Here is a 24152-nt window from a genome sequence, read left to right as displayed (position 1 = left end):
AGGTTAGAACCTTGAACCAGATCCAGGATGTGTTTGTGCTCCTCCTCGGTTCCCCGCCTTAATATTGTTATTAATCAGCAGAACCGTTTCGGAGTTAATTAAAAGCAATGACGTGAACGTCACTCTCTCAGGAGGGCCCTGTGTGAATAATCACTCTGTCTCCTTCTTTAATAAGCTCTAGCGTCCTCCGAGCAGCGCATATGGCTCTTCCCCAACAATTACTGCTCCCTGCTTCCCGCCACACGGGCTCACATGCAAAAACACACACCTGCCCTCCCTCACTGTGTACTGCCCTCTACAACTCCTCTGCTCTGTTCGAGCCATCCAAGGTGACCTCCAGAAGTACACCGTCTATGCCCATCCCTTTATTGACAATTTAATATCAATATGTGTCTTGATTATTATTGGAGAAATACAGTTTGGCTCTTGGAGGTTAACATCAGGAATACTGTTTTGCTTAGAAAGCAAAAACACACTTGAAAGATTCTGGCCTGTAGTATAAAAATGAGGGGAAATCTTGGCACAGTCCGTCACTGGCTCTTTTGAATTGATGTATCCAAGTAGACACACGGTGCTGTGAAGTGAAGTACTGCGATCATCTTCACAGACTAGGTTTATTTACTTGTTTATCTGGATCCCCATTAGATTTTGCAGAGACAACAGCTGTTCTTCCGGGGGATCCACAAAAAACACAGAACATGACAAATAACAAAACACTGATACACTGATAGAATAGGACAGTCACACACATTTTTAACACAAAGATACACAAACAATACAACAACAAAAACAACAGTCCCCACCATTCAATGAGATGTAGTTTTTTTTCAAGGTAATTTTGTTGTTTGCTTGAGTAATTGGAGATGGAAGGGAGTTCCATGTGATCATATGGCTCTGTATAGTACCGTGCTTTGCCGTGAATTCATTTTGGACTTGGGGACTGTGAAGAGACCCCTGGTGTTATGTCTTGTGGGCGACATATGGGTGTCTGAGCTGAATGTTATTTGATTATGCAGACAATCAGGAATTTTCATCACAATAATATTTCTCATAAAAACTAGAAGAGAAGCAGTGAATCTCTCGTCAACCCTCAACCAGGAAAGACTGGAATGCATGTTGTTGATGTTAGTTCTGTATGTGTAGTTAATGGAGAAGTTTCATTTTTTTTTACAACCAAATCTCTTTTTTTGATGTAAAATGACATGTTATAGAGGGGAACAGATTATTTTTGATTTCACATGTTTTTTTTTGTATAATGTTACAGATAAAGTATGGAATGACACAATTTCATGTGTACCACATCTAACAACCTGTATCACTATACGGAGTGTTGCCGTTTGTAAAAGGACATATTTGGGTGTTTTTGGAATGTATTTTCGGTGCCCCCATACTACACAACAAGGACGAGGAAGTGATTTAGTGTTTGGGGTAAGTTTCTCAAAAACATGTGAAATCACACGAAAGGTGTCTGGACCCATCTATAACATGCCATTTACATCAAAATGTTTGATTTGGTTGCAAAAAATGAAACTTATCTTTTAATGGCAAGGCGCGCTGCTCTGTTTTGTGCCAGCTGCAGCTTTACTAGGTCTTTCTTTGCTGCATTTGACCATATTACCAGACAGTAATCAAGATAAGACAAGACCAGAGCCTGAACAACTAGTACAGTTAATTTTTGTTAATAACAGACACACCCCTCCCAATCTTCATAATAACTTGTCAATATGACTTGACCATGATAATTGACCATCTACTGTTATATCTAGGAGTATAGCTTCCTGAACTTGCTCAATGGTCACACAACTCCAGTTGAGGTCTTAGAGAATGTTTTGAACCAAATACAATGCTTTTAGTTTTATATGTATTTAAGACCAGTTTGTTACTAATCACCCATTCTGATATTGTTACTCCTCATTTATCCTCTTTATTTATTTCAGTGAGCTCACTGGCTTTGAGTGCTAATATGTTTAGTTTGGAATGGTCGGCAGACATAGTCATTCTAGCTTTGTGTAAGACCAGTGGCATATCATTTGAAAAAACTGAGAAAAGTAATGGCCCAAGGCAACTGTCCTGAAGGACACCACGCTGTATATACAGTTGAAGTCGGAAGTTTACATACACTTAGGTTGGAGTCATTAAAACTCATTTTTCAACCACTCCACAAATTTCTTGTTAACAAACTATAGTTTTGGCAAGTCGGTTAGGACATCTACTTTGTGCATGACACAAGTCATTTTTTCCAGCAATTGTTTACAGACAGATTATTTCACTTATAATTCACTGTATCACAATTCCAGTGGGTCAGAAGTTTACATACACTAAGTTGACTGTGCCTTTAAACAGCTTGGAAAATTCCAGAAAATTATGTCATGGCTTTAGAAGAGTCTGATAGGCTAATTCACATCATTTGAGTCAATTGGAGGTGTAACTGTGGATGTATTTCAAGGCCTACCTTCAAACTAACTGCATCTTCACTTGACATCATGTGAAAATCAAAACAACTCAGACCAAAAAAATGGAGACATCCACAAGTCTGGTTCATCCTTTTGGAGCAATTTCCAAACGCCTGAAGGTACCACGTTCATCTGTACAAACAATAGTACGCAAGTATAAACACCGTGGGACCACGCAGCCATCATACCGCTCAGGAAGGAGATGCGTTCTGTCTCCTGGAGATTAATGTACTTTGGAGCAAAAAGTGAAAATCAATCCCAGAACAACAGCAAAGGACCCTGTGAAGATGCTGGGGGAAACAAGTCCAAAAGTATCTATATCCACAGTAAAACGAGTCCTATGTCAACATAACCTGAAAAGTCACTCAGCAAGGAAGAAGCCACTGCTCCAAACCCGCCATGAAAAAGCCAGACTACGGTTTGCAACTGCACAGTACAGATCATACTTTTTGGAGAAATGTCCTGTGGTCTGATGAAACAAAAATACAACTGTTTGGCCATAATGACCATTGTTGTGTTTGGAGGAAAAAGGGGGAGGCTTGCAAGCCGAAGAACACCATCCCAACCGTGAAGCACGGGGTGGCAGCATCATGTTGTGGGGGTGCTTTGCTGCAGTAGGGACTGGTGCACTTCACAAAATAGATGGTATCATGAGGACAGAAAATGATGTGGATATATTGAAGCAACATCTTAAGACATCAGTCAGGAGGTTAAAGCTTGGTTGCAAATGGGTCTTCCAAATGGACAATGACCCCAAGCATACTTCCAAAGTTGTGACAAAATGGCTTAAGGACAACAAAGTCAAGGTATTGGAGTGGCCATCACAAAGTCCTGACCTCAATCCTATGGAAAATGTGTGGGCAAAACTGAAAAAGCGTGTGCGAGCAAGGAGGCCTACAAACCTGACTCAGTTACACCAGCTGTCAGGAGGAATGGGACAAAATTCACCCAACTTATTGTGTGAAGCTTTCGGAAGGCTACCCGAAACATTCGACCCAAGTTAAACAATTTAAAGGCAATGCTACCAAATACTAATTGAGTGTATGTAAACTTCTGACCCACTGGGAATGTGATGAAAGACAAAAAGGCTGAAATAAATCATTCTCTCTATTATTATTCTGACATTTCACATTCTTACTATACAGTGGTGATCCTAACTGACCTAAGACAGGGAATTGTTACTGGGATTAAATGTCAGGAATTTTGAAAAACTGAGTTGAAATGTATTTGGCTAAGGTGTATGTAAACCTCCGACTTCAACTGTATCTGATGTTAGAGAAGCTTCCATTGAAGAACACTCTCTGGGTTCAATTGGCTAAAAAACTCTCCAACCATGTGATGGCAAGTGTTATAAAGCCATAGCAAGTGAGTTTCTTCAATAACAATGTATGATCAATTACATAAGACTGCACTGAAATCTAACAATAAAGCTCAAACTATCATTTTATTATCCATTTATTTTAACCAATCATCTGTCATCTGAGTCAGTACAGTACTAGTTGAATTGCATTGCATTTGGTCAAACACAATATTCCCCATCAGTTTACTAAGAACAGGCAGCAAACTGCAAACTGGGTGTATGTTAGAGCCAGCTTTACTGTTTTTAGGCAGTGGAATTACTTTAGCTTCGTTCCACGCCTGTGGAGACACAGTCCTTTAGGCTTTTGTTCAAGATAAAGCAAATGGGGGTGTCAATACATTCTGCTACCATTCTAAATTGTGTCCCATGAAGGTTGTCTATATCTGGTGGTTACTGATGGACAACAATAGTTCTTGCCCATGGTATCATTTAAGGTACTCCAGAGTCTTTTTCGATTGTGTTTTATGTCATTTATCTTGTTTTGGTAATATCATTTCTTCTTCTTTTTGTTAAGTTTAGTCACCAAATGTCTCAATGTACAGTATGTCAACCAATCAGCTGAGCAGCCTGACTTGTTTGCCACCGCTGTTGCATAATTTATTTGAACCATACACTTTTTAAATTCCTCGTTAAGCCAGAGGGCTCTAACAGTTATCACAGTTCATTTCTTAACAGGTGCATGCTTATCAGCAATTGGCATGAATACTTTAACAAATACTTCCAGTGTTGCATCTGGTATAATTTCCTCATTACACATCTTCAACAACGGAGTCCTGAGAAAACATTTGGTATGATCTCTTATAAATGACATGGCTTCCAAAGTTTTTGTATTTATTTTCGGTAATACCAATTACCCCACTGAAGAAATTCTTTAAAAAAGTATACTTAGTCATTATAGATTTTACATGGAGGGGAAAAAAAAGGAAAGTTTTACATCTTAGTCTGAGGGGGGTTTAACTTTCCAGATTGGGTATTGTATTAACTCAATACCCAGGGCTTTTTCTTGCGGCATACACCTATCAAGGATTGCTATGGGGCGCAATCGGGCAATGTAGGCTTGTACACAATCGCCCAACCTTAACACACACTCACAGACCCACCCTCTCTGTGTGTGGTTACAGTAGGCTAACATATGCCTAGCCAGTTGTAGCTCAATCTTGGGTGGCAATGATCACGTCCCCACACTGACTGACTGTGTGGTGGCTCATTGATTTAACGTTACGTTAGCCTACATGCTACACCAGTAAAGTAATAAAATATATAGCTGTCGTCTATATTAGCCACAACTTACCGTTCTTTATGCAGCTTCAAAGGTCGAAACAGTTGGAGGTTGTTGCGCCTCCGTCTGTCATTTTCTTCCCGCATGTTTTGCATGTTGCAATTAGTTTTTTGTTGATACAGCATCGTCTTTATTACCAAAAATAATAATTTTGGGAATCATCTTTCCAAGGGCTCCATCTGAATTCACCCGCCGACGATCCTCTGCACTGCCACGCACAAATTCTTCCCAGCTGGCACAATTTGTTTGGATGTTGTCCGATTCAAACTGTAATGAAGAGTTGATTATTTTTTTAATAGCATCATTTTTAACATTGGGCTCAGGGAGGGTATCAAGTCAGTTTGAGTCAAAAGGCTCAAGTCCAAGTTAAGTCAGGAGTCATTGGTGTTAAAGTCAAAGTCGAGTTGCAAGTCATCATATTTGTGACTCGTGTCTAAGTCATGTGACTCGAGTCCACATTGCTTATTTGAGTCAGAAAAGGATGTTCATATGATAGGTAAGATATACAAAACCTTGCAGAGAGCATATCCAACTGACAATCTCTTAGAATAAAATATAAACAGTTGGAACCAAAACTTAAAAAGAAGTGATGTTGACACAAGATGGAGGGAATATTGGAGCATAAATAAGTAAATTCCAGTTAACGATGTATGTTTAATCCAGTATAAACGAATGTATAGAATGTATTATGGAAGAGACATTTTTTTTTTTTTTTTACAGCACACCGGCAGAGTCGTGTCTTAAGTGTAAAACTAACAATGACTCAATAATCCATGCTCTCTGGGAATGCTATAAAGTCATAAAGTTATGGGCGAGATAAAAAAGATGGCTGTCAGAAGTATTGAGATACCCAATGGGCTGGACGATTCTCTTCTCATCATCCATCTTGAAAAAACAGATACAAAAAAACTGGAAATCAACCTGTCAATTGACATAATGGAAACATCGTATTATGTATTATTGAAATATTGAAATAGAATGGGTGAGAGGTAGCCTAGTGGTTAGAGCATTGGACTAGTTACTGAAAGGTTGCAAGATTGAATCCACGAGCTGACAAGCTAAAAATCTGTCGTTCTGCCCCTGAACAAGGCAGTTAACCCACTGTTCCTAGGCTGTCATTGAAAATAAGAATTTGTTCTTAACTGACTTGCCTAGTTAAATAAAGGTAAAAAAAAACAAATTGGTACAATTTAAGGCAAACAATAATTCAGGCACTAGGAAAGGGGGTGTGAGCACGTGGGTCTGGGCAGATGAGATGTAGTTGTTGTTTGTGTGTGTCTGTAAGTTGTTGTTTGTATATATAAATTACTTTAGGCCCAACCTTAGGCACTTTGGCTTTCCTTGTTATTGCCACAATGTTATAGTCACTACAGCCAATGGGAACCGATACAGCGTTGCATCAAAGCTCTGCAGCATTAGTGAAGATATAATCAGTACAAGTGGATGTCACAGATCCAACACTATTATGTGTGTAAAGTATTATCCAAAGCAACATTTAGAAAATGTCTTTGTATTTCCGCCTAGAGGGCTGTTGAAGATACAATACTGAGTGAATGATGCTTTTATCTGCGTGTCATTTCCCAACCTATCAACATGCATCTCAGTGGTTCTTTCTTCATGTCTCTGGGGGTTTCTTAAGCTCTGGTGCACATCAACACAAGTCTGTTTAGCCTATTGCTGTGTATCCAGGTGTGACCCATGCAGTGTGTTTAGCATGGCAATCTATACACAGCAAATTGAACGAACATGAACCATCTGGATCCGAATCTGGCATGTTATATTAGTGTCTGTCTTGATTAATGAAACCTGTTTGAAAAATTTGGAGGAGAAAAAAAAAGTGCTTTTCCCCGTAATTATCATATAATTCAATTCACACAAAAAGAGGGCGACTGGAAGAAAGTTCAGGCTATGTTGAGTGTTAAAATACACATATATGCATTGCATTCATTTACTTTGTAGCATCTACTTTTTCAGAATAGTCTAGACATTGTATCAATATATATATGCGGTACTTTATTTTAAGGTACACATATTAGCCACTTATTTGTAGTTTATAAGTATATATATCTTATAAGGCCTTTATTATGTCATATTAGCCATATGTTGGACCTTAATTTTGCGAGTTATTATTCAAAATCATGTATTACTGGCCAATCCTTAATAACATCATTATTAGCAATACTAAAGGCATATTCATATTTAATAAAGAACAAGTTACACAAGAAACAGATTCTTAATAAACGGCCTCAATGTGGGACTGATAGGGGGATTGTACCTCAGTATGTGTTCCCTATTATAAGTGTGACCATATTTTTACTTGCAGAATTTGTTTCTCCATAAATGACCTCATTGGACAGAAAGTGTCATGTACTGTCATGTTGTGTCTTGTCTCTGTCCTTTCCCTTCACCCTGTCTCCCTCTGCTGGTCGTTGTTAGGTTACCTTTTCTCCCCCGCTTTCCCCCAGCTGTTCCTTGTCTCCTCTAACTACCCATTCACCCCGTTTCCCACCTGTTCCCTTTTTCCCTCTGATTAGGTCCCTATATCTCTCTCTGTTTCTGTTCCTGTCCTTGTCGGATTCTTGTTTGTTGTGTTTCATGCCTGAGCCAGACTATCGTCATGTTTGCTGTAACCTTGTCCTGTCCTGTCGGAATCTGCCGGTCTATCTGAGCCTACCTATGTTTGGTTATTAAAGAAGCTCTGTTTAAGTTAGTTCGCTTTTGGGTCCTCATTCACTCACCATAACAGAAGAATCCGACCAAGAATGGACCCAGCGACTTCGGATCCTCTCCACTCAGCCGTCGGGATCCAGGGAGCGATGCTAGGCAGACACGAGCAGGAAGTGTCTGCTGCTCGACATGCCGTTGAGACCCTGGCCACCCAAGTCTCCAACCTCACAGAACAGGTTCACCATCTCCGCCTCGATCCACCGGCCACTTCCAGGGCTTTCGAATCTCCGGAGCCCAGAATCAATAACCCGCCGTGTTACTCTGGGGAGCCCACTGAATGCCGCTCGTTCCTCACCCAGTGTGATATTGTGTTTTCTCTCCAGCCCAACACTTACTCCAGGAGCACTGCTCGTGTCGCCTACGTCATATCTCTCCTTATTGGACGGGCTCGTGAGTGGGGCACGGCAATCTGGGAGGCAAGGGCTGAGTGTACTAACCAGTATCAAGACTTTAAGGAGGAGATGATACGGGTTTTTGATCGATCTGTTTTTGGGGAGGAGGCTTCCAGGGCCCTGTCTTCCCTATGTCAAGGCAATCGATCCATAACAGACTACTCTATTGAGTTTCGCACTCTTGCTGTCTCCAGTGGCTGGAACGAGCCGGCCTTGCTCGCTCGTCTTCTGGAGGGTTTCCGCGCAGAGGTAAAGGATGAGATTCTCTCCCGGGAGGTTCCTTCCAGCGTGGATTCCTTGATTGAACTCGCTATTCGCATTGAGCGACGGGTTGATCTTCGTCACCGAGCTCGTGGAAAGGAGCTCGCGCTCTCCGTCGCCTCCCTCTCCGCATCACTACCATCTTCCTCTGCCGGCTCGGGTGCTGAGCCCATGCAGCTGGGAGGTATCCGCATCTCGACTAAGGAGAGGGAACGGAGAATCACCAACCGCCTCTGTCTCTATTGCGGTTCCGCTGGTCATTTTGTCACTTCATGTCCAGTAAAAGGCCAGAGCTCGTCAGTAAGCGGAGGGCTACTGGTGAGCGCTACTACTCCTGTCTCTCCTTCAAGATCCTGCACTACCTTGTCGGTCCATCTACGCTGGACCGGTTCGTCAGCTTCCTGCAGTGCCTTAATAGACTCTGGGGCGGAGGGCTGTTTTATGGACGAGACCTGGGCTCGGGAACATGACATTCCTCTCAGACAGTTAAAGGAGCCCACGGCCTTGTTCGCCCTGGATGGTAGTCCTCTACCCAGGATTCAGCGTGAGACGCTACCTTTAACCCTCACTGTTTCTGGTAATCATAGTGAAACCATTTCTTTTTTAATTTTTCGTTCACCTTTTACACCTGTTGTTTTGGGCCATCCCTGGCTAGTTTGTCATAATCCTTCCATTAATTGGTCTAGTAATTCTATCCTCTCCTGGAACGTCTCTTGTCATGTGAAATGTTTAATGTCTGCTATCCCTCCTGTTTCCTCTGTCTCTTCTTCACAGGAGGAGCCTGGTGATTTGACAGGGGTGCCGGAGGAATATCACGATCTGCGCACGGTGTTCAGTCGGTCCAGGGCCACCTCTCTTCCTCCACACCGGTCGTATGATTGTAGTATTGATCTCCTTCCGGGAACCACCCCCCCCCCCGGGGTAGACTATACTCTCTGTCGGCTCCCGAACATAAGGCTCTCGAAGATTATTTGTCTGTAGCTCTTGACGCCGGTACCATAGTCCCCTCCTCCTCTCCCGCCGGAGCGGGGTTTTTTTTTGTCAAGAAGAAGGACGGGTCTCTGCGCCCCTGCATAGATTATCGAGGGCTGAATGACATAACAGTGAAGAATCGTTATCCGCTTCCTCTTATGTCTTCAGCCTTCGAGATCCTGCAGGGAGCCAGGTTTTTCACTAAGTTGGACCTTCGTAACGCTTACCATCTCGTGCGCATCAGGGAGGGGGACGAGTGGAAGACGGCGTTTAACACTCCGTTAGGGCACTTTGAATACCGGGTTCTTCCTTTCGGCCTCGCTAACGCTCCAGCTGTCTTTCAGGCATTAGTCAATGATGTCCTGAGAGACATGCTGAACATCTTTGTTTTCGTTTACCTTGACGATATCCTGATTTTTTCACCGTCACTCCAGATTCATGTTCAGCACGTTCGACGTGTCCTCCAGCGCCTTTTAGAGAATTGTCTTTTTGTGAAGGCTGAGAAGTGCACTTTTCATGCCTCCTCCGTCACATTTCTCGGTTCTGTTATTTCCGCTGAAGGCATTAAGATGGATCCCGCTAAGGTCCAAGCTGTCATTGATTGGCCCGTCCCTAAGTCACGCGTCGAGCTGCAGCGCTTTCTCGGCTTCGCGAACTTCTATCGTCGTTTCATCCGTAATTTCGGTCAGGTGGCAGCTCCTCTCACAGCCCTTACTTCTGTCAAGACGTGCTTTAAGTGGTCCGTTTCCGCCCAGGGAGCTTTTGATCTCCTCAAGAATCGTTTTACATCCGCTCCTATCCTTGTTACACCTGACGTCTCTAGACAGTTCGTTGTCGAGGTTGACGCGTCAGAGGTGGGCGTGGGAGCCATCCTTTCTCAGCGCTCCCTCTCTGACGACAAGGTCCACCCATGCGCGTATTTTTCTCATCGCCTGTCGCCGTCGGAACGTAACTATGATGTGGGTAACCGCGAACTGCTCGCCATCCGGTTAGCCCTAGGCGAATGGCGACAGTGGTTGGAGGGGGCGACCGTTCCTTTTGTCGTTTGGACTGACCATAGGAACCTTGAGTACATCCGTTCTGCCAAACGACTTAATGCGCGTCAGGCGCGTTGGGCGCTGTTTTTCGCTCGTTTCGAGTTCGTGATTTCTTATCGTCCGGGCTCTAAGAACACCAAGCCTGATGCTTTGTCTCGTCTCTTCAGTTCTTCAGTAGCCTCCACTGACCCCGAGGGGATTCTCCCTGAGGGGCGTGTTGTCGGGTTGACTGTCTGGGGAATTGAGAGGCAGGTAAAACAAGCGCTCACTCACACTCCGTCGCCGCCCGCTTGTCCTAGGAACCTTCTTTTCGTTCCCGTTCCTACTCGTCTGGCCGTTCTTCAGTGGGCTCACTCTGCCAAGTTAGCCGGCCACCCTGGCGTTCGGGGTACGCTTGCTTCCATTCGCCAGCGTTTTTGGTGGCCCACCCGGGAGCATGACACGCGTCGTTTCGTGGCTGCTTGTTCGGTCTGCGCGCAGACTAAGTCCGGTAACTCTCCTCCTGCCGGCCGTCTCAGGCCGCTTCCTATTCCCTCTCGACCGTGGTCTCACATCGCCTTAGATTTTGTCACCGGACTGCCTTCGTCAGCGGGGAAGACTGTTATTCTTACGGTTGTCGATAGGTTCTCTAAGGCGGCTCATTTCATTCCCCTTGCTAAGCTTCCTTCTGCTAAAGAGACGGCACAAATCATCATCGAGAATGTTTTCAGAATTCATGGCCTTCCGTCAGACGTCGTTTCGGACAGAGGTCCGCAATTCACGTCTCAATTTTGGAGGGAGTTTTGCCGTTTGATTGGGGCTTCCGTCAGTCTCTCTTCCGGCTTTCACCCCCAGTCTAACGGTCAAGCAGAACGGGCCAATCAGACTATTGGTCGCATCTTACGCAGTCTTTCTTTTCGTAACCCTGCGTCTTGGTCAGAACAGCTCCCCTGGGCAGAATACGCCCACAACTCGCTTCCTTCGTCTGCGACCGGGCTATCTCCTTTTCAGAGTAGCCTCGGGTACCAGCCTCCGCTGTTCTCATCTCAGTTCGCCGAGTCCAGCGTCCCCTCCGCTCAGGCTTTTGTCCAACGTTGCGAGCGCACCTGGAAGAGGGTCAGGTCTGCACTTTGCCGTTATAGGACGCAGACTGTGAGGGCTGCTAATAAGCGTAGAACTAAGAGTCCTAGATATTGTCGCGGTCAGAGAGTTTGGCTCTCCACTCAGAACCTTCCCCTTAAGACGGCTTCTCGCAAGTTGACCCCGCGGTTCATTGGTCCGTTCCGTATTTCTCGGGTCATTAATCCTGTCGCAGTTCGACTTCTTCTTCCGCGATACCTTCGTCGCGTCCACCCGGTCTTCCATGTCTCCTGCATCAAGCCCGTCCTTCGCGCCCCCGCTCGTCTTCCCCCCCCCCCCCCCCCATCCTTGTCGAGGGCGCACCCATCTACAGGGTCCGTAGAATTTTGGACATGCGTCCTCGGGGCCGTGGTCACCAGTACCTCGTAGATTGGGAGGGGTACGGTCCTGAGGAGAGGAGTTGGGTTCCCTCTCGGGACGTGCTGGACCGTGCGCTGATCGAGGATTTCCTCCGTTGCCGCCAGGTTTCCTCCTCGAGTGCGCCAGGAGGCGCTCGGTGAGTGGGGGGGTACTGTCATGTACTGTCATGTTGTGTCTTGTCTCTGTCCTTTCCCTTCACCCTGTCTCCCTCTGCTGGTCGTTGTTAGGTTACCTTTTCTCCCCCGCTTTCCCCCAGCTGTTCCTTGTCTCCTCTAACTACCCATTCACCCCGTTTCCCACCTGTTCCCTTTTTCCCTCTGATTAGGTCCCTATATCTCTCTCTGTTTCTGTTCCTGTCCTTGTCGGATTCTTGTTTGTTGTGTTTCATGCCTGAGCCAGACTATCGTCATGTTTGCTGTAACCTTGTCCTGTCCTGTCGGAATCTGCCGGTCTATCTGAGCCTACCTATGTTTGGTTATTAAAGAAGCTCTGTTTAAGTTAGTTCGCTTTTGGGTCCTCATTCACTCACCATAACAGAAAGGGGCACACCTCACCTCATCTATGCCATACAGCCAACATTCAAGTCATTTGATGTATAAAAAATATATATGAGCAACTCATTTTCAATATATACTTCCATATATGGATGTTGACTGTATGGCATGATATAATGTGAATCGCAAAAGGTGGGCGCACCTCCCCACACCCATGAGCAAAACCATAATCATGTTCGCCTGAAACTAATTGTTTACATCAATTGTTCAAATCAGACTTGAATGTTGGTTATAGGACATATATATCAATCAATGTATTATGTCATCAAACTACACAAATCCTCAGTTTCAGGCAAACATTAAATGTTTTTGCTCAAGGGTGTGGGGAGATGTGACCCTTTGTAATTCATAATATATCCTTATCCAGCCGAAATTCACATATATATATATATATATATATATATATATATATATATATATATGGATATACTGTATATACTGTATAGAAATGTAGTTGTTTACATAATTTTGACTAGAATGTTGGCTGTATGGCATATATGAACGGAGTTGTGCCCCTTTCTGTCCAATGAGGTCCTTTATAGACAGTTAAAATAGGGAACACATACTGAGGTACAATCCCCTTACCAGTCCCACATTGAGAGTCTGTTTCTTGTGTTACTTGCTCTTTATTAAATGTTAATATGCCTTTATTATTGCTAATAATCATGCTATTAAGGATTGTCCAGTAATACATGACTTATAATGTTTGAATAAGAAAATACTTAGTTAAGGCCTAATATATGGTTAATAAGACCTGATTAAGGCCTTATACGCTACTTATATACACACTTATACACTACAAATGATTGGCTAATATGTGTACCTTAAAATAAAGTGTTATCATATCGGTATATCTGTCTCATCAGCTAAACAGTCCACTTAACATTCTGGTGCTAAAATAAAGGCAGAGAATATCTTTGGGCTAGGTTTAGGTTTTATAGCACTGAGACTGAGGGGCCGCTGTTCATCTCTGTATGTCTTCAGGAACAGAGAGCCTTTGTCTAGTGTAGACGGAGGTGTCTGGGGTAGGGAAAGGCGAGCTGCCCTCAGCCCTTGGTATTGATCCCACCATGTGCGTGCGTGTGTCTCTGTCTGTGTGCGTGCATTCATGAATGTTCCTGCATGTGTGTCACCCGTACCCAGTCTGACAGACCCAGGATGTAGTCTATGACCCTCACTCTATAATCAGCTGGAGAGGTAGCAGAGGCCTTGATTTGCTGTGTAATTGGACATCGGATTTGACACTCTGCCGAGTGGAACATTAGAAGCAGCCTAATTAGGTGCGGTAGGACTATTAAATGAAGATTTGCCCATGTTGTTAAGAAATACCACACACATTGGAAATGTCAAGATGACACCCGGCTGTCATCGCCAACCAACGGAGGAAAATCTATCATTTATCGTAAAAGTTTCCCAAAGGGAAGCAAACACAATCCCCATACTACTACTACTTCTCTCCAACGCCATCTCTTCTTCAGCCTGTCTGTGGTCTTGTCCCTTTAAATAGCAGAGCAGCGGCCAGAACTCGCTAGGACTTCATCTCCACTGTCATCTCCGATTGAATAGTTTATGAATAAGTGCTGTAACATCCCCATACATTGAAACACAGGAGTGTATGGTCTAAAATAGCCTCTGGGTTTCCGTCTGGAGATGACTGACTCCTGCATGACATTGGTGTTGACTCACAAGACTCCTTCATTATAATGGGAGCACATACGGGGGACGGGAAAGCGCCCATGGGCCTGTTCTTATGTAAACATCTCTCTCTCTCCAAGCCCTGACATCTCGCCATCACCCAATTCAAACCATTCTGATAACCCCCAACCCCCTCTCTCACAGTACAGGGAAACCTCATGTCAATGGCTCCAAAGTGACTCACACTAAGTTACTGTATGTGCTTAACAAGGTGGCTCTCCCCTCTAAACATGAATATGGGAGATATCAACAATCCATCCAGCCAGAAATGATGAATAGGGCACTTCATGAAAAATGCATGTGGCAGCAAAACATCTGAACCTGTCTCTCCTTCAAGACTATTAGCACTTTCTGCCTAAGCTTTGCCTCATTAGGGAGGTTTCTCACACTGCAAAATTCTCCTCTCAATACCCCATAATGCTTTGTGGTGCATTTCAAACAATAACTGTTTTTTAAAATTCATAGCGACTAAAATAACTTGCCTTATGTTGTGCAAGGGTTCAACGTGTCACCAGATTCTACCCTAAAAACACTGTGTTACCAAGGTGCAGGGAGTGAGTGGGGATTGAGACTGAGCAGTGTTGAAAGTTGAGCATTTCTCACAGCATCTGACTGACAAGAGTGAGTCACAAACAGGCAAGAGTGGCTGGGCCACACGCAGGTCAGAGTTGACCCTTCCCCCTCTACCTCTCTCTGTTTCTCGTCTCCTCTTCCTCCCCTTTCCCAGTGATAAGTCTGTGCCAATACATCAGCATCACAACAAGCCAGAGGATTTTACAGCCCCATTGTTATCACTGTTGCCCCATCCATCGCCTCTGTGTTTTGTCGTGTCATTATCCTCCCGAGTGGTTGTTGTAATACATAATGCATTTACGTGATGACAGGCTTTGATTTTCCTTGACACCCAGTGGGAGGGACACTTTGGCATTACATAAACAATTGTGTAAACTGTGGAGAGGTTCATGCAACGAAAGGCATTCACGTTACCAGGAAAAAAAGCCCTGAAGGTATAAACAGTACAGATGCAGTGATTAATGCACAAAGCCTTTCTCTCCTTCTCTCAACAACGTATCATGTATTTAAACATGTTTCTTTTGACACCATGACAACCTTGCTCAGAACAACAGCTGACACCAAAAATCTATGGGGCAACGGTCTTTTGACTAGGTTTGTGTATGTGTGTGTGTGTGTGTGTGTGTGTGTGTCTTTGAGCACGCGCAAATGTGTGTGTGTGTGCGCGCATGTGTACCTCTGCGTGTGTGAGTGTGCATTGGTGGTGTGGGTTAGGAGATGTGACAGGGTTGTGACAAGGTGGCTAAGCTGCCATCAGGCATGCGGCTCACGGTTGGGTGTTCAAACCCAATTAGGTGGCGGTACACTTGGATTTAGAAAGAGGCGAGCGAAGTTTAAAGAATGGAAGCTTAATGGTGAGTCAACAAGTCCCTGCCAGAGAAATGTCAGAAGTTGTCCTCCATCCAGACATGTCCTTGTCACTACTACTGGAGAGAACATATCGGTGTCCAAGAGGGACTGTTACTGACACCAGCAAACAGCTCGGCCAACGAGGTCCTATTCCAGTGTAATATTTCAATGGGTTGTTTGGATCTTTTGTATTGGCAATCAATACAACAACACAACACCAGGCATTTCAGCTGTTAGCTATAGGATAATGCAAAATGCCATCGCAACTCAACATGATTCCCAACTCCGTAGGACTAATCAGCTTTAGCAGAGGACAGTGAATATGCAAAAAGCTGTCGTCCCTTCATCTCAGAGGCCTATTATAGGTACGAGTGCTGGCATTATTGATAAACTCCACATTCATATTCAAATGCATTCAGAATGCGAGCGGAGTCGAATGGAGTGGTATTCACCGTGGAGTCTGGGGTGGGGGGCATTATCTATTAAGCTGAAGCAGCCCAGCCTCAGCCCTCAGCTCCCATCTCTCTCTAGTGTTCCAGTACCACGCAGAGCATTATTCAATCAGAGGCATCACAGCGACAATGTGACGGATGCTAACATGCTTCAGCAGCCACGGCTGGGGGGAGACGAGACAACGTCAGACGACTCTGGGGCCATTTGCATTTGCTGGAGTAGGCTAGGCTGGCCTGGGCGCTCACGCTTTGTTTGTTGTGTCAAGAGTTCCACGTCGATGTTCTATTTTGAGGCCATGCTCTGCCAGTTGCCGTTTTGTTCTCTCTTTCCATCTCGCTGCTTCTTTTGCTCACTCCCCCCTTCTCTCTCTTTCTCTCTCACTTTCTAAAGTCTAACCTATGGCTTGCGCTTCCATCTTGTGAGTTGTTCCGCGTACAGTGTGAGGGAAAATGATGTGGCTTCTCTGTCGTTGTGTACAACAGTGACTGAGCGAAAGACATAGAGAATGAACAATGAATTGAGCCATGAATGACCGTTCCAATCTCAATTATGTAATATGACTACAGCGTGGTCAGATTCTTTGCAATCAATAGTTGCTGAGAACAAATGCATTGGATTTCTACTAGCTGAAGGATAGTCCTCGGCAAGTTGACTTCCTTAACTTTCTAACACAAGGAGTTGAAGCGAGTCATATCGCACATCTCTGACAACAGAGGTCCCAGAGTTCAATGTGAATGCAATAAGAGAAATATTTGAAGAAGCTTCATCAAAATCCCCATAGACAGATCCAACCAAGTCCCTATCCGCCGCCCACATCCGGCACCAAGCAGCAACCTTCTAATAAGAACGTGTTGACTTTGTGTGCTCAGGGCGAATCATCTCATATTAATATGCAGTGGACGACTGCTGCTACGGATCAGGAGAGAGAGCTTTGTTTGCACATCGATATGAGCCTTAAGATTTAATCAGGAAGGTAAACAATGAAAAAAGACTCATAGATGCCTGTAGTACATTATGCCATATATAAACCTACACCTTTAAGGCTGGCTTCAGCATAACTGTTTGGCATAGACCTTCATAGCATTACTCAGAGTACTTCACCTTGAAAGTGGCAAAAGACATGGCAAAGATCTCCATGCAAGCTGGAATGTCTTAGCTACAGACAACTGTTACTGAACATTCCTCTTATTCTGGTTGAGAATAATCTAAGGTGTCTGGCATGATTGTGTCTCAACAGCCACAATGACTTCCTTCCTCTGTTGTGAGAAGAGTGGAAGAGACAAGAGGCAGATAAACTAAGGAGAAGGCTTCATGAAATCACTGAGATTTCACAGATTCTCATTATCGTGACTGTCTGATGGTCAGCAGGGTGCTTCATACCCAGCTGTCAAAGAAGTAGGCCGATTCCAAAGGACTGGCAAGGCTTCCAAGATGCCTGAATGTGATGAAAGCGATGAGGCACTGATGTCAGTAGATAAAATGCTGCTCCACGTGAAATAGTGTACCATCGTATTGTCTCCATGGTGAAAACGTTCAGCTTTTCCATCTGTCACAAGACCCGCTAAAGAGAGGGGATGACAGGCACATGATGTGTTAGCAGTGGATGTGTGCCCTATCAATGTTGAATATGATCTTGCAGTGCGCCAAATATAACAGGTGTATACTTTACCATGGAATGCTTACTTACAAGCTCATTCAAAGTTATGTAGAGTTAAAAAGACAAATATTTTCCAAATAAAAACGGAAATAGTAACACAATAAAATAGCAATAACAAGGCTATATACACGGAGTACCAGTACCGAGTCAATGGGCAGTGGAACGAGGTAGTTGAGGTAATTGCGGTAGTTGAGGTATTCTCAACTCTTCTTCACATGCCCTTTGAGTGGCTTTCCGTTTCTCTCTCACTCAGTTCTAGTCTTTCACAGTTTCTAAAGACTTTCATAGACCGCCTTTAGAAGACTGGACAAAAGTTTTCCCAGCTTTAAAGGAGAAAAAATATGGCCATGTTTTTTCATATTGGTTGATTTCTTAAAGCCTTCAGAGGACGAAATATCCTTCCTCTGACAGTTGTCATTATGCCCGCGATGATGGGACGTTTTCAGTCAATTTCGTCATTTATTGATCATGCATTGTCACTCACATCATAGCTTAGCTTAGACTGGTTTTTAAACACAATGTGTCAAATCAATACATGTATCTCTCAAAACACTTTGTTCAGCACTGACTAGGGACTGACTGAAATGCTGTTATTTGATTAAATCGAATAGACAGCTTCAATGTCCCTGCCTGTTGCTTGTAGTGACTCACAACCCATCATAGCTATTGGGCATTAGTTCACTTTGCTTTCATTGAATTAGCTTTCATTGAATTAGCTTTCATTGAATTAGCTTTCATTGAGTTAGCTTTCATTGAATTAGCTTTCACTGCATTTTCACAATGTGCATATTATGTTGCTCTCACGACTTGGAAAAGATAAAAACAAAGACATTTTAAAACTTCTTATGGCTGCAGGGGCAGTGTTGGGTAGCTTGGATGAAAGGTTCCCAGAGGTGCCCAGAGTAAACGGCCTGCTCCTCAGTCCCAGTTGGTAATATATGCATATTATTATTAGTATTGGATAGAAAACACTCTGAAGTTTCTAAAACTGTTTGAATGATGTCTGTGAGTATAACAGAACTCATATGGCAGGCAAAAACCTGAGAAGAAATCCAAGCAGGAAGTGGGACATCTGCGGTTGGTCGATTTTCAACCCAGCCCCTATTGAATACACAGTGGAATATTGGTTATGTTGCACTTCCTAAGGCTTCCACTAGATGTCAACCATATTTAGAAACTTGAATGAAGCTTCTACTGGGATGTGGGGCCGGATGAGAGTTCTTTCAGTCAGTGGTCTGGCAGAGAGCCAGGTCCTGGTCACCTGCGTTCCATGGCTTTTCTACAGACAACGGAATTCTCAACATCCTAAAGATTGATTCTATACTTAGTTTGAAATGTTTCTGTAATATAAAATGTTTAAGTTTTCGTCCGACGTTCGGCTGGACCTGCACGAGTGTTTGGATTTGTGTACTAAACTCCCTAACAAAAGTAGCTACTTGGACATAAACAATGGACATTATCGAACAAAACAAACATTTATTGTGGAACTAGGATTCCTGGGAGTGCATTCTGATGAAGATCATCAAAGGTAAGGGAATATTTATAATGTTATTTCTGACTCCAACATGGCGGATAATTTGTTTTCTTTTTCTGAGCGCCATCTCAGATTATTGCAGGGTTTGCTTTTTCCGTAAAGTTTTTTTTTAAATCTGACACAGCGGTTGCATTAAGGAGAGGTATATTTATATTTCCATGTCTAACAATTGTATTTTCATCGACATTTATAATGAGTATTTCTGTAAAATGATGGCTCTCTGCAATATCACCGGATGTTTTTGGAACTAGTGAACGTAACGCGCCAATGTATACTGAGATTTTTTAAATATGAACTTTATCAAACAAAACATACATGTATTGTGTAACATGAAGTCCTATGAATGTCATCCGATGAAGATCATTAAAGGTTAGTGATTCATTTTATCTCTATTTGTGCTTTTTGTGACTCCTCTCTTTGGCTGGAAAAATGGCTGTGTTTTCTGTGAGTTGGTGGTGACCTAACATAATCGTTTGTGGTGCTTTCGCTGTAAAGCCTATTTGAAATCGGACACTGTGGTGGGATTAACAACAAGATTACCTTTAAAACGGTATAAGATACATGTATGTTTGAGGAATTTTAATTATGAGATATCTGTTGATTTGAATTTGGCGTCCTGCACTTTCACTGGGTTTTGTCATATCAATCCCGTTAACGGGATTACAGCCCTAAGAAGTTTTTAACTGACACTCTTATCCAGAACAACATTCAGTAGATACATGTTAGTAGTTTTTCCCATTCTGGTCCCCTGTGGGAATCAAACCCACAACCCTGGCGTTGCAAGCACCACACTCTACCAACTGAGCCACACGGGACCCTCATAATTACAGCAGTAGTAGAGGGAGGGAAGTGAAATGCATAGATTAATTAGACAGCAAGTCTCCCTCCCTGTCTCTCTCTACTCTTCCACCCATCCCTCTGTTCTCCCGCTCTCCCCTAACTCTGGCACACAGACAATCACTGACAGGTCTACAGGGTTAAACCCCATCAGTGCGTTGTTGCAGGAGGCCTGTGCCAGCCCCCTGGCCCTCAGATGTGTCAATAAATCCATTGTGTGTGGCCACTGGTTAAACGGGCCAATTAATTGTCCCATCTTATCCCTGCCACCTGCTCAGCCAGGCTGCCGGGCGGCACACCAGATCTGGGACCCTGCCCATGCTTTAGATTCAGATCCAGAAGCTTTTTAGAGAAGAAATGCACGGGGAAAAGAGTAGTTTGATTGAGTTTATGACAGCTGTGTTCTTCATTGGGCAGATTATAAAAGATCCTTAGCTACAGACAATGTCCGGGTTTATGGCAACTAAATGTATATCTCAGATGCTTTGGTCTTCCAAAATGTATGCTGCTGATGCTATTTATTTAGGCCCTTATCTTTCTGTGCTTGTGTACTGGTGATGTTTTTATTTTATTTCACCTTTATTTAACCAGGTAGGCAAGTTGAGAAAAAGTTCTCATCTACAATTGCGACCTGGCCAATGTGATGTCCAATGTGATGTCTCAGTGCAGTACAATCTGCCGCACTTCAATTTATTTTTGTAAAACTCTACATGAATGGTCAATGGTTAGCTTTAAAAAGTATTTATTTCTGTCGCATGCGCGCGCGCACACACACACACACACACACACACACAGAGTTATTACTGTCAAGGCACCCGTTTCTCACTACAGCCCACACCGTTCTCCTAGGAGAGAAGAGAACGTTTCAGATGGAGCTTAATTAGCCAGGACCAGAGGTCAGGGAGATCCAGCTCCAAACACTCAGACTGCCAAGCAGTCTGGCAATACCATACTCACCACATAGGCTACGGCCAACATAAATGCAATTGCTATGGTAGATTTACAGTAATTTATTAATTCAATCACACTTACAACATATCTTACTTTCACAGTATTTTCTCATTCACTAAAGAATAGGGATTTATTTTTCACTTCTTATAAGTTGATGTGGGGTGGGTGTCCTTGATGTATTTCACTGTAACTCCTCAGTAGTTCCCTCTACACTCAGAGGGAGTGAGTTAAAAACAAAAACATATTGGTTCCAGATAGAAGCATTTTGGGTTCCATGTAGAACCCTTTCCACAGAGGTGGAACCAAGAAAGGGTTCTCCTATGTGGAGCGTCAAATTACCCTATAGCCCTTTCCTGCAGTCGAATTACCTAGTGGCCTCATGGGTGGAATGTTATTAATATTTTTCATAATGAATAAACATTATATAGAGAAAACTGCAGAAAATCTGTTATTCCTATGTAAAAAAAATGTTTGTTATATTTCAGTCTTCTGTGATGTATATAATGTGCAATATTGGGATACAAACTGAAAAATGTAATACATTTCAACTCTATATCTGACGTGATACAGGTGTGTTCTTCTTCTAAGCCCATAACCATGTGTGTGAGGTGTATACTTTTGTTTGAGTAGATTTGTTTACCAAAAAACTCTCCGTGTGACCCTGATTTCACCCACTGCAGCAAAAGCTTTTAAGGTTCTAGATGGTACTTTTTATTTTATTTCTAAGTGTATAATAGAACCAGGTCACCAGGAGAGTGAGCCCCGTTGTTGGTTTTCTTAGAATGTCTACTCAGGTGGAGAACACTGAGCAGCGCTTTGATCAGAGACAACAACCATCTGACCCGACTCCCCAGTCCACCGCCTTCAATTCACGGTGGAACATTCAATGACAAACCAATGACAGCCTAATTAAAATCATGTTGTGGTGTGTGATGCGCCAGAAGGCTCCTGACCCGTCACTTGTTGTTTTTGTGAACAAGGCTAAATCAAAGCATGGCAACAGAAATCACTTCCATTTCAGATCAAATGAGTGCAGAATTTTTTTCTAACCTATACATCCTCTCTTTCCTCTCCTCTCTGTTCCAGGTGCGAGCCAGTGCCATCGCCCAGGACGCTGACCAGAACTATGACTACGCCTCCAATAGCGTCATCCTCCACCTAGACGCAGGCGACGAGGTCTATATCAAGCTGGACGGGGGCAAGGCTCACGGCGGCAACAACAACAAATACAGCACCTTCTCTGGGTTCATCCTCTACGCCGACTGAACCCACCCAGGTGCCACGTCCAGAGAGAGAAAGACAAAGTAAGAGATTGAGAGAAAGAGTTGTAAATGAGGGAAGGAAGGGGTTAAAAGCCAGAATGCTTTCTAGTTTCCTGGTTGTCTCCATCGTCACACCTCTGCTTATAAAACACATCAGCCCCAAATCAAGGTTCTCCAGCTCAGCTCGGCCTGCCTGTCTGCCGTGCTGTGAGGGAGGGAGGGAGAACATGATGATAGGGGAGGGAGTAGTGAGGAGTGAAGCTTGGTAGAGAGAGGTGCCCTCCTCATCAGAATTCTAACCTGTCAGTTGCTCCTCGCTTTCCTCTTCCTCAAACTGGAAAATAAACCAACTAACGCCAAGTGGATCCGGCCTCATCATCTTCTCTCCATAACAGTTGGCTATATGGACGCTGTTGACTGAAATTGTCCTATCTTGTCGTTGTGTGCTTTTCCTTAGAATGTCAGTATTTTAATTTAGTAAAAGATACTACTACATTGTATATTTACACAAAAGAGGATATTAAAAATATGTTTGTCCCTTGTGAGATAAAAAAAACTTGATTTTGAGAGAATGGTTTTGTGAGATGTTGATTGTGATTCAGAAGCCTTTAGCTGAGAAATGGAAATGAAAGGTGTCATTATGGTTTCTAACGATACATGATTTCTTGCATTTGACAGCCTGCTATCACATGGTGTTTGTTTATGGGTGATGTCAGCTGTGGGAACACAGACCTGGTTTGTGGCTGAAAGTTATTCATGCAAGGCATGTTATACAGATACAACATGACATTTTCCCTTGTCCCATCCAACACATCTAGAGTCTCTATCCTTGCCCCTTGTCCCGTCTCTATACCCTTATCCTATTTGTCTATACAGGGCCAAAGTGGGTTGAAAATAGACTCAAATGTATATTAGATGTTCTAGTTACGTAGATATCCTCCACCATCAATGAAGCCACATATTCCGATTCTGAGGTAAACTATTTGATAAAAAAACAGTGTCCATTACTTCAGCTTCGTCCTCGAGCACTCTGCTGTGGTGAAGTAAAACATATCAAGCAGAGCAAGGAGAGAGAGAGAGAGAGAGAGAGAGATGGAGGGAGAGAGATGGGGGGAGAGAGATGGGGGGAGAGAGATGGAGGGAGAGAGATGGAGGGAGAGAGAGATGGAGGGAGAGAGATGGGGGGAGAGAGAGATGGAGGGAGAGAGAGGGAGAGAGATGGAGGGAGAGAGATGGAGGGAGAGAGAGATGGAGGGAGAGAGAGGGAGAGAGATGGAGGGAGAGAGATGGAGGGAGAGAGAGATGGAGATAGAGAGAGAGAGATGGAGATAGGGAGAGAGAGATGGAGATAGGGAGAGAGAGATGGAAGGAGAGTGAGAGAGAGAGATGGAGAGAGAGAGAGAAGGAAAGAGAGGAAGCGAGAGAGAGATGGAGAGAGAGATGGAAAGAGAGAGAGGGAGAGAGATGGAGATAGAGATAGGGAGAGAGAGATGGAGATAGGGAGAGAGAGATGGAAGGAGAGTGAGAGAGAGAGATGGAGAGAGAGAGAGAAGGAAAGGGAGGAAGCGAGAGAGAGATGGAGAGAGAGATGGAAAGAGAGAGAGGGAGAGAGATGGAGATAGAGAGAGGGAGAGAGAGATGGAAAGAGAAGGAGAGAGAGAGATGGAGAGAGAGATGGGGGGTGGGGGGGTGGGAGGTTTTTATGGCGAGGCAGATTTTCGGTTTCAGTGTCTGAGGCTTCACTGGATGTCATTAGCTGCATATTCACTGATACATACAAGCATTATGGTAATATTTACTCAACATGGCGGGCTGACAGCTTGCTTT

At 43.7% G+C, this 24152-nt stretch overlaps 1 protein-coding gene and 1 non-coding gene across 2 annotated transcripts in view; one reads left to right on the top strand and one right to left on the bottom strand.

The window, feature by feature from the left end:
* Nucleotides 1-23467, top strand: part of LOC110538207 (C1q-related factor) — a 30560-nt gene extending 7093 nt beyond the window's left edge. Inside the window, exon 2 of the mRNA XM_021624864.2 lies at nt 22150-23467. Within this exon, the coding sequence (XP_021480539.1) occupies nt 22150-22329 (180 nt within the window). The 3' untranslated portion in view covers nt 22330-23467. The remainder of the gene's footprint in view (nt 1-22149) is intronic.
* Nucleotides 20017-20092, bottom strand: trnaa-ugc. The gene has a single exon. It is a non-coding gene; the product is annotated as a tRNA-Ala (tRNA).
* Nucleotides 23468-24152: the final 685 nt, after the last annotated feature.

Source organism: Oncorhynchus mykiss, chromosome 12 (genome assembly GCF_013265735.2).
Source record: "Oncorhynchus mykiss isolate Arlee chromosome 12, USDA_OmykA_1.1, whole genome shotgun sequence".
In the NCBI taxonomy this organism is placed as follows: Eukaryota; Metazoa; Chordata; class Actinopteri; order Salmoniformes; family Salmonidae; genus Oncorhynchus; species Oncorhynchus mykiss.
Note: the sequence above shows the minus strand (reverse complement) of the source record. Positions and strands in the feature narration are given on the sequence as shown.